The 11,948-nt window shown below is 45.5% G+C and overlaps 1 protein-coding gene across 1 annotated transcript in view; it reads right to left on the bottom strand.

The window, feature by feature from the left end:
- Positions 1 to 2,468: 2,468 nt before the first annotated feature.
- Positions 2,469 to 11,948, bottom strand: part of LOC135824838 (ubiquitin-like modifier-activating enzyme 6) — a 53,179-nt gene continuing 43,699 nt past the window's right edge. The window contains exons 31-36 of the mRNA XM_065337561.1: positions 10,105 to 10,184; positions 9,275 to 9,388; positions 7,662 to 7,789; positions 6,505 to 6,592; positions 4,871 to 4,965; positions 2,469 to 3,173 (exon numbers count right to left, since the gene is read on the bottom strand). Of these exons, the coding sequence (XP_065193633.1) occupies positions 3,053 to 3,173; positions 4,871 to 4,965; positions 6,505 to 6,592; positions 7,662 to 7,789; positions 9,275 to 9,388; positions 10,105 to 10,184 (626 nt within the window). The 3' untranslated portion in view covers positions 2,469 to 3,052. The remainder of the gene's footprint in view (positions 3,174 to 4,870; positions 4,966 to 6,504; positions 6,593 to 7,661; positions 7,790 to 9,274; positions 9,389 to 10,104; positions 10,185 to 11,948) is intronic.

Raw genomic sequence — 11,948 nt, 5'->3', positions numbered from 1 at the left:
GATAGGCATATGCGGATAATGCCGGCAGAAAAATTGGCAGAATTCGGTACTTTTTCTGGTAAGTTTCATGTATGTTTGGTATGTGGATAAAGAAATGGAGCAGAATTCGAGGTATTGCCCGCCATAAGGTTTGTATGGTTCTGCCAATTTCACTGCTTTTCGAGCAGAATCTGCCACCTTTTCGAGCATTATCCGCCAATGCCTAGTTATCCGCCAATGGCAATGCCTAGTAGGGGAGGGGCATAAGTTCTCTCATAACTGAAGTTTTTTGTTCCGTGAAAATTATTATAAAGATCAATTGGCCTTGGGCCATCATCAGGATTGATAAGAAATGGACAATGCTGTGTTGTTGATGCTTGTTTAAAGTTGTTTTTATATTTGAAGGATTCAAATGGATTCTTATCCAGGGTAGTCTCCCGTTAGTTATCTCAGGTAGATGTGCATCACCAGTATCTCTTTCTTTTGCCCCTTCCGATTGAGAAGTTGTTCTTTCAATGCAATCCTCCGCATGCGTGCAAAGAAAGCCTCGGAAATGGCTGTCGCCCAGTGTGTGGTGGGATGTGGCTGATACAACCATTGTACCACGTTTTGGAAATTCATGATAAAACCATGTTCTCGGCCACGACGACACACGTATGCGAAGTGCAATGCAGCGACTGCAGTCACTGACGCCGCACTACATGGTCACAGGTCCTTAATAGGCCATGCACACGACGTGCAAACATTTGCACTCGTGTGACCAAGATAACACGGGCAAACTGTGATCCAGTTCACACGGTGCTGGGCAAACTTTGCAACTGTCAATGTATCCATAGTGACCTCCCGAAAATGCCGGGAAATGTTCAATTTTGAATTTTCCCTTGTTCATGCACTGCATTTGCAGTACGCACTTTCAACAACCGACACTTTTCCTGGCGTGCAAAGATAATCGCGAGCAAAAGGGCCTCGGCCAAGATAAAAAATCAGTTGCACGCGTGTGTCCAAGTTTATCGTATCCGAGTAAATATCCTTGGAAACAGTACGATAAAAGTAAGTTTGCCCGTCGTGTGAATGGCCTATTACTAGTGCTGAAACGAGTACGCCGAGTACTCGAGTACCCGCTCGTTGAGTACTCGACTCGATATCAAAAAAGGACTCGATAAATAAATAAATAAAAAACTTGATAGCGACGTACACATCCGTCGTCCACGTGGCTTTGCAATGAAAATTTGTGTTTATTGAAGGATATTGAATTGTGTAAATGGTGTGCAAAAAATGGGTATGTGGTACTGACATATATGCGCATGATTGCTTATAGAGTACTCGATACTCGACTCGATAGTGACAGTACTCGCTCGATAGCTTATAGAGTACTCGTTTCAGCACTACCTATTACACACGGCGTGCAAACTCACTTTTATCGTACCGTTTCCAAGGATATTTACTCGGATACGATAAACTTGGACACATGCATGCAACTGATTTTTTATCTTGGCCGAGGCCCTTTTGATCACGATTATCTTTGCACGCCAGGAAAAGTGTCGGTTGTTGAAAGTGCGTACTGCAAATGCAGTGCTTCAACAAAGGAAAATTCAAAATCTTACATTTCCCGGCATTTTCAGGTCACTATTGACGGTTGCAAAGTTTGCCCAGTACCGCGTGAACTGGATCGCGGTTTGCCAGTGTTATCTTGGTCACATACGTGCAAGTGTTTACATGTGGTGTGAATGGCCTATAAATCCTTATTTTTGGCAGTGGCCATTTGTTTGAATACAAGGTGGCAGATTCTCAGCTCAGCAGGCATTGCATGTTCTTCTCACTAAAATGTTCTTTGACTGAAATTACTGTAGTGAAATTTTGTAAGAATCTCACTTTCTTCCTTGCTGAACTCGGATTGGCTGAGGGTGGTTGACCTATCATTTTAGGTGTGAAGTTTACAGCCAGGATAGGCTATAAAAGTAATCATTCCAGGAGGGTTTAGGATGGCTAGAATTTTGGTTTGAGTGCATTATAATTATTTTTACACAGGTGAAGAACAGTGGCCGTGATCCGGGATGATTCCTCTAGATATTGAGAGTGTATATTGAGAGTGTCTAGAGTGTGGCATCAGCAAGTAGGTAACAAACATACCGGTACGTATACCCTAACCTAGTCTACATATTTCTCGCATCACCTTACCCAGTGGATCCCTAAGCACAGAAGCTCAAACCACTTTGGAGGTGAACAACTTGTACAGAAGAAGTGCCGTTTTCTCTCTTCTAAGTTGTTCTCTAGCATGACTGCGGAAATGATATTCCTATGGGGGATACTTATGCATTTTGTTGTACTTATGGCCACTTGAAAGTATACGAAAAACGCAATTTTCGTAACTTCGAGGCCCCATAAGTACAACAAAATGCATAAGTATCCATATGAATATCATTTCCGCACAGTCTATGCATGCTAGAGAACAACTTAGAAGAGAGAAAACGGCACTTCTTCTGTAAAAGTGGTTTGAGCTACCAAAAATAAGAGTACAAATGTAATGTGCCGCCCAGAAGAGAGGCAGACAGGGAATAAAAGCAAAATAATGAAAATAAGGAAGTGCTAGGCTTGTACATTGGGAATGGTTAAACACAATGAGGGGGGGGGGGGGGGGGGGAAGAAGAGAAAATTCACATGGAACACAACAACAATGGAACACAACAAAAAGACCAATATTTCCTAAATTGGGATGTACTGAATTACATTATTGCCATTCGTCGCAAAGTTGCTGTACAAGTGAACACGGTTGCCTGTCGTCGCAAAATGCAAGTTGACCATCACACACCGATCGATGCTTCACCAATTTTCATAGCCGTTGTTGATGCTGCCCATACACTGATCGATGCTTCCCAATTTGTTATAGCCGTTGACAATGATGATGCTGTTGCTACTGTTGCTACTGCTGGTGGTGGTGGCGCTGCTGCTACTGTTGCTACTGCTGCAGTGCACACACTGGTGGAGGGGAGGGGGGGGGGGGGTACTTACAGCAGGGAACTCTGTCCATCACTAAAGTGCCGCCGGCATACAGCACTTGCTGCCGGTGTTGTGACTAGGCATGGAATACATAGCGCACTGGTGGACCAGTAACATCTTCTTGATCTGGCCCACAGAAAGCCACTGTCAAATCTGTATACTCATCGTCACCGCTGCGCTTGACATACTTCTCCACACTGTGCCGGCAAGAAGCAGCAAAACATCAACATACCGGTACTAATTCAATTCAAATTCTACGCTATAAAGCGACGGACATCCACCTCCTACCCCCCCCCCTTCCTATTGACATCATACCGTCCACCCATCCTACCGTATTATCTCTAATATAAGCACGGTCCTTTATTTTTTCAATGTACCTCCGCCCCGTGCTATTAATGGAGACGTTCCTTTATTGGAGACTGTTCCATTATTATTTCAACCTCATTTCAGAGGCATGTTGCCATGCCAAATTCATGTATGACACACACATTTCAGGTTTTTTTTCGCCAGTACAGATAATGAATTTACACAGTGTGCTTATAATGGAGACTGAGCACTTTATTTTTTGAATGCCGCCCCAAGGTGTTCTATTATTGGAGACGTGCTATTATTGGAGACTGTGCTTATATTAGAGATAATACGGTATGCACATCCTACACTCGCTTTCATACGGCTACTGTGTGTTAATGTTGTTGTTTGTATATGTACATGCAAATACATACGCTCTAGCTTGCCTTCATGTTGCTATAATTATAAATTTATAATGGCCAGGTCTGCCCCTTGTAAAATCGTTCTGATGATGACTGGCCCGAGACGTCACAGTTTTATATCAATAAACTACCAAATTAGTGTATATAACTGCTCCTTGGCAGACTTCCACTTTATATTGCATCCTGATGATGGCAATTTGCCGAAACATTGAAAATGATTCTGTGAAATGAAATGAGTTGTGAATTTGCAGTGCCCAGGGAATGAGCATGTGTGCTCACCAATTCTTTTCGAAACTATTAATTTGTTCAAGTAACTCAGCGCAATGAGTGCATTAAGTGCAGCGAGTAGCAGCTGAATAGAGCAGTTGTCAGTTGACAACTGCCGCTTTCTTTCATGAACTGTAGTATGAAGGTCAAATCTATACTACACCATTCAATGACACTGCTACTCCGAGTACACCATTCAATGACACTGCTACTCCGAGTACACCATTCAATGACACTGCTACTCCGAGTACACCATTCAATGACACTGCTACTCCGAGTACACCATTCAATGACACTGCTACTCCGAGTACACCATTCAATGACACTGCTACTCCGAGTACACCAGTCAATGACACTGCTACTCCGAGTACACCATTCAATGACACTGCTACTCCGAGTACACCAGTCAATGACACTGCTACTCCGAGTACACCATTCAATGACACTGCTACTCCGAGTACACCATTCAATGACACTGCTACTCCGAGTACACCATTCAATGACACTGCTACTCCGAGTACACCATTCAATGACACTGCTACTCCGAGTACACCATTCAATGACACTGCTACTCCGAGTACACCAGTCAATGACACTGCTACTCCGAGTACACCAGTCAATGACACTGCTACTCCGAGTACACCATTCAATGACACTGCTACTCCGAGTACACCATTCAATGACACTGCTACTCCGAGTACACCATTCAATGACACTGCTACTCCGAGTACACCATTCAATGACACTGCTACTCCGAGTACACCATTCAATGACACTGCTACTCCGAGTACACCATTCAATGACACTGCTACTCCGAGTACACCATTCAATGACACTGCTACTCCGAGTACACCAGTCAAGAAGACTGAAACTGATCAGTGAGAAGTGTGACAAGACGGAATGGAAGGGGTACGTACGGTTGAGTGAGTCGTTTCTTGTGTCCTGGCATGACCGGAACGTAAACCATCTTCACTCCATGCACCAGCATCGTGGGTTCTAAGCCAAACTTGGCCTGCACACGGATAACAGCAGACATGACACATGAAAGCAACATTATGCCGCCGGCAATAGCGGGAAAATTAATTAATGTCTTCCAAACGTCATGGTTTGAAAGTATTTCAACATTATAGTCATGCTTATCAACTCTTCACGTGAAATGAAAACTGAAGGAAATTGTAAAACTGACCAATGTCAGGTCATGTCACGTGATCTTTACAATGATGACTAGCAGATTTGCCAGCACCCGCCCAACCGATATTATTGTCAGTTGTGCTGGATCGGCATCTGGTAGTTTTGAGGTCACACAACTATACAATCATGACTCTGTCCGCGTAGAACACTGTACTCCGCAGCTGGTTGATGATCGGTTCAGCAAAGAACCTCAAACTGATGACCACCACCACCACCACCACCGTCATGGTCACATATTCACCTTTGCAATCAAGTGAATCAATCAATTGCATGTGTACAAAACACTAATTCATACTCCTATCGAAGTCTGTGTACTGCCACACTTCCTTCTCACCACCAGTACAATAGTGTGAAGGTAAAGGCGGGGAAAGACTAGTGCAATCTTAACCCTTTCAGCATGCATCACGTATATGTACGTGATGGTACATGTAACTGGCCCACGGATCACGTATATATACGTGATGCGTACAGTGAAAATGAACGTGCTCCCGAGACATCCGTGGTCGACGGATCTTGTCCCTACGTGGACCAGTGACGTGCTGGATGAACGTCGACTGTTCTGCGATAGTGCTGACGGGCGCACGTGTGCCGCTATGCACGCGTGCTAGTACATAGATGTCGCGTGCGAACATGCATTCCGCAGGAAAAATTGTGAGTGGATAGGACTACTTTTGGAAAATCACGAAAGTCACTGGTTTTGGCTCCGCGGGTCGGTTGCACACCCTGGCCGTGCTGAAAGGGTTAAGATAGGGAAAGGTGGATGCAAGAAACCTGAAGATGCACATCACCAGTCAGTGCTGCCTGCCCCCAAAACACAACACACAGTCTGTGCAGCTGGCACACTACTAACACAACACACAACACACAGTCTGTGCAGCTGCATGGCATACTGCTAACACAACACACGGGACACAGTCTGTGCAGCTGCATGGCATACTACTAACACAACACACAGGACACAGGCTGTACAGCTGCATGGCATACTGCTAACACAACACACAGGACACAGGCTGTACAGCTGCATGGCATACTGCTAACACAACACACAGGACCCAGGCTGTACAGCTACATGGCATACTGCTAACACAACACACAGGACACAGTCTGTGCAGCTGCATGGCATACTGCTAACACAACACACGGGACACAGGCTGTACAGCTGCATGGCATACTGCTAACACAACACACAGGACACAGGCTGTACAGCTGCATGGCATACTGCTAACACAGGACACAGGCTGTACAGCTACATGGCATACTGCTAACACAACACACAGGACACAGTCTGTGCAGCTGCATGGCATACTGCTAACACAACACACAGGACACAGTCTGTGCAGCTGCATGGCATACTGCTAACCTTCACTTGTGACATGAGTTCCTGCAAAGTCATTGTGCTGCTGCCCTGGATCTCCCATTTATCCCACAAGGTTGTGTATACTCCTGGCCTGCACAAGTAGAGAAAACGAATACCCAGTCAATACGCAGCGCATGAACACACAGCCAGCCATTACGCAGTGCATGTACACACAGCCAGCCAACACATCCTTCTCATACGCTATGCATGTGTGTTCTGCAATTTATGACGAAAATACTAAGTCAATTGACATGAATGCAGAAGACGACGTATGAAGTTGCAGCTTTACATTGACTTTTCTAATTATCCAACTTTTCATGCATGAGTGTGAGCTTGTTGTTGCTTGCACAATGGTGAAAAGGTGTGCAAGCAGCTTCATTATCTCCAATAAAAGGTATTGTGGTATTGCTGATTCGGTTTATGTGAACCAACACCACAATCACTAACGAGATTAGTACAGTACATGTATATGAGCTGTGTTCATGCACCAAGCACAGCTGCATTAGGGAACAGGCGAATATATCCCACTAACTCCGCCACCCTACCACTGATCAAGAGCTCTGATACAATAGCCCTATTTGCAATACACGTGCAGGGGTGAATTTACTGTCATATTTTTGCATAGTAGTTTCTGCTATACAAAGTCACAATTGTCTAGCAGTCTTTGATTTTGATTAGCATTTTTTCTTTGAAGGTTGGGTGTTTACCAGATTGTCCTTCTTGAGAGTGATGCCTGAAAGCCCATTTGCAAAAAAACGACTGAAGCATATAATTATGTGCGCACAGATTGAGAGTATCTTGCACCACCTACATTGCACTGTATGCATGTTACTTCATAGCGCAGGCTAAGCATGGATAGTCTGTATGTATCGCAGTTTTCTGCGAGTCACGGTGACATTTGAGTAGCAGTTAGATCGATTTTGCATAGCAAACTGTGATGCGATACAGGATAAATTCATCCCTGCCGTGCCATTAGTAGCCCCACTACTATCGATTATGACTGAACCAATTCTTTACTATCAATTTGATCCAGCCCTTCCCGTCCCTCCATATCACATCCAACCCTCATGGACACAGTGAGCACACATTGAATGGGAACACAGACCAACGCATAGGGCAAGAGCGGCTAATAGGCATGGGGTGTTGGATTTCACACGTACATGACTTGATTGCGTAGGGCCGCGGCTGGTTCCGACAGGATGATGGCGGGGATAGCAAGATTGAGAAAACCGTTGCGATATGATGACATCTCCAGACCCATTGCAACTTTGACCAGCTCGATCGTTACCTGGCGGAAAGAGGAGGACAGAGAGAAAAAGGACAGGACTTGACATAGAGTCAGCGCATCTGCTTGTGTTTAGCTCAGGGGTGGTGTAAACATGTCCAGGTAGTACAATACTGACAGTTTGCATGCTAGCAGACATTGCATGCTAGCAGGCATTGCATGCTAGCAGACATTGCAGTGTGTTTAAAAGCGCAGGAACACATGTCAGCAGCCAAAACACAAAATTGCGTCGAGCGCTCCAGCCAGCGTGCACTTAGACCTAGAACCAGCCTGGGACTGTTATGTCGAGTTGGATAGTATTGAAGACCAAAGAGAATAATGATACGTACATACTTATGCTGGCATATGAATCGTGATAATGATACATAAATTAGAAATTAGGTTGTGCTGATGGGGCACATGTGGAATCCTGATAATACGAACCCAAAATGCGCGTTTCTGGGTATGGTGACAGGATGCCTACTTGAATGTTAGGGTTACACACCTTTTTTTTTAAAGACGTCCCTGTTTTCTCCTTAAAATACTAATCATGGTGTGAGGGCAACGGAGGAGGAGCGCGGGTCCTTTCCACCACTGGTCTCTACCACGACTGTGAGGTCTGTGAGGTCTGTGATAACTGTGATGACTGGGATGATGGCCCCGGAGTGCCCACTGGTAATAGAGGAGTTGGTCCAGAGGATGGCTGAGAAAAAACAGTGACATCCCTTACAGCATTCTCGCGTCAAAGCTTTGGTGCGAACTTACGTATTAGGGAGGTTTCGCTCTACGTAATTACGTATGAAAATCCGTATGTCGTACGCGCCGGGGAGCGAGGGCAACTTTCATACGTAAATCTCTCTACGGATTTCCATAGGAAAGCTCTTTCCTACGTTGGGTCCTCCGTAGGACTTTTCGAAATATTTTTCGCATTTTCCGGCTTTATCCATGGCAACGTTCAAGCCGCGCGAAACACAAGGCACACACACACCGTACACCACGTGCAAAATTACATGGAAAACGCGGTTTCGGTTCGTGGTGCATGCGGTGGGCGCATGCAGCCAACGCGTCTCCAAAGCAACACGGCATGTTTAGCAGTCGTGGAGAAATCACGTAGAGCGAAACCCAACAGCTCTGATTTGTACGTATGAAAATTACGTGCACCTCCTACGTTATTTTCATACGTAATTCCGTAGAGCGAAACCTCCCTACTACTCTGTAGGGTGACCCGGTCATTATTTTGAAGTACGTGTATGCGCGGGAGCTAGCTGGCCAACCCATGTCGTCGCAGTGGGCCGGGTGTGGTGTCCGAGTGTCACCTCATCAGGCATTGAACTCATGAAACTATTGAGCACCATCGGTCCTCCACAGTGGTACTCACACATGACTGGCGACCTCTTCCTTTACAGTGGGGTGTGGTGGGTTTCTTTTTTTCGTGGTGTTATTGTTGTTCTCGCATCCCTCTGTTGAGCTTGAAAAGAACATTGCGTCCAGTACAAGAGCACAACTCACCAATCCTGCAACGGCCGCAGTAGTAGTGGCAATGGCAGGAACAATGCGGCCAGCAATGAGCTTAGTCTTGAGGCGATCCACAGGAGCAATACTGTACACTTCGGCACGGAGATTCTACACGAAGACAGCAAGCACCAACAACAAAAGATCAAAATAAGAGACTATGCGTGTATTCATGTTCACATTCACAGACACAATCACTGCGACTGGCACAAGATTACCTCATCATGAAGAAAATCTCTACAATAGCACAGCTACCGATATGTAACATGCTAGACAGCTGCCGGTACTGATGCTGCTGCTGCTGCTGCTCATGTTCAAATACCAGAGTATAGTACGTGTATCAGGGCCTGTCATACCGTCGTGTGAACCAGTCCGGTAATGCGGGCATGGGTTCTTCTCGTACAGTGGCATGACATACATTCATGCTCAGAATAGTTTCATCACACTGTCGAGCTGCAGTGTCCGCTGGAACTCAGGGAAACAGCAACACGGTATGGTCATCTGTAAGCACCAGTTGACACATGCCCAGTCTGCAGGACTACGTACTCTTCTACGCACTGCTTGCATAAATGATAGCGTCAGCTATAAAGGTGATCACGCTGATCAGAAAATGACCTCATTTTGCAAGGAAATGGGGGGGGGGGGGGCGGGGGGGATCGGCTTTTCTGAAAACATGGGTGTGACGTGACGACCGTGTGTACCAATCTTGTAACAGCAAAGTCAGCCAGCAGGAATGTGAATGACAACATGCCAAGATGTACACCAATGAGAACCGGTATGCCACGGAGCATGCAGCATGTACTACCGGTACCTAGGCTGTGACTCACAGAAGTAGCCGTAATGAAATCAATATGATGATTGGAGTCATCATCCTTTTCAAACGCCTCCGGGCACATCCGCAGCATGTCTAAAGGAAATCGAATCATCCGTATGCACACACACACAACACACATACCGTATTATCTCCATTATAAGCCCAGCGCATATTTTTTCAACCAGTCCGGACCCTGGGCTTTTATTGGAGACTGGGCTTCTACTAGAGACTGGGCTTGTAATTTTTCAACCACCTGGTACACGTACATTGCCTATCATTTTTCATTATATCAGCAGCAGAAAGTTTCCCAGCAGGTACCGGGACTGCAGTTTTGTGCTTCCTGGTACACTGAGTCTGCACTTTACATCTCCAGGTTCACAGACTTTTACCACAGCATGTGTTTATATGATACTGGGTGACGTCAAACATGCATGAACATGACCCATACGGTTCTCCATTATAAGCCCTGCGCTTATATTGGAGACTGCGCTTGTATATCTTCGAAGCCCTCTTGGAGTGCGCTTATAATAGAGACTGGGCTTCTACAGGAGACTCCGCTTGTAATGGAGATATCGAGAATTTCACTGGGCCAAAATAGCCATCTGACAGCATACTTTCAACATCACAAATAACCACAACTCGCGAATAACGACACTTTTCTCATGCACGATCGATGGTGGTTATTTGCAAGGTTGACAGTACAGACATGTGCATATAGTGGCCTGCACATACACACGTACAGTTACACCATAGCAGTTTGTACCATGTGCAAAGTCATACTTAGGCGAGACCAAACCGAGAGAGCTTGGAAGCTCAGGGCCCTACGCTATGCTTTTTTGCCTTGATGACCTAGACAAAAAAAGCATAGAGATGTTATAAATTCTTATAAATTTCTCCTTTTTTTTTAGAGACATAACCTGGGATTCAAACCCGCACTATCGCTCTGCATGCATCCCCCGATACCAAGAGTACATAACCCCCCAGAGTGTGCAACTCCACTATGGGTGCTGTCCCGACAGAATTTCAAGTTGACGTCATTTTGATGATGCAATGCGCACTGTACACGGATTATCAGACGAATCCGGAACCTGTGGTTGACCGAAGCCGATCGATCCTGTACAAATTATTGCAAAGAAAAACGTGTGATGCGTTGACACCCGTACACATGTTGTAGATCACTGCTGCAAGGAGCATTGCGTCATAAATAATGACGTCAACTTGAAATTCTGTCGGGACAACAGGGTATGTGGGAGTTGCACACTCTGGTGGGTTATGTACTCTTGCCGATACACTTCGCATATATACTAATTCTTCCAAGTTGCTTCACGTTATGATCTTGCATTTGAAAGCCCTATTTGAATATGCATTGTGGCCAGCCGTCTTTGATGGTACGGTACGGGACAGGTACGATCGAGGGTAATACGACACCGTCTACCGCCTTAATGACCTAGGCAAAAAAAGCATAAGGATGTTATAAATTTTTCAATTCTCCTATTTTTTTCAGGCATAACCTGGGATTCGAACCCGCACTATCGCCCTACATGCATTCCCCCATACACTTCGCATTCATACGCATTCTTCCAAGTTGCTTCACGTTATGATCTTGCGTTTGAAAGCCCTATTTGAATATTGCGGCCAGCTGTATGTGGCCAGCTGTGTTTGATGGTACGGTACGGGACAGATACGGGATAGCGCCAGGCGTGACACAAACACACAAACAAATACCAAATTAAAGCTGTGTGGACCCTGGCTAGCGCCAGACGTTACTGAAGTAACGTCTTCTGCATAGCTACGGGAATATAATCGAGATTCCCGGGCAGGGCCCATGTGAAACTGGTGCAGGCGGGCGAATTTTAT

Source organism: Sycon ciliatum, chromosome 1 (genome assembly GCF_964019385.1).
Source record: "Sycon ciliatum chromosome 1, ocSycCili1.1, whole genome shotgun sequence".
Lineage (NCBI taxonomy): Eukaryota > Metazoa > Porifera > Calcarea > Leucosolenida > Sycettidae > Sycon > Sycon ciliatum.
This window is presented reverse-complemented; position numbering and strand designations above follow the sequence as displayed.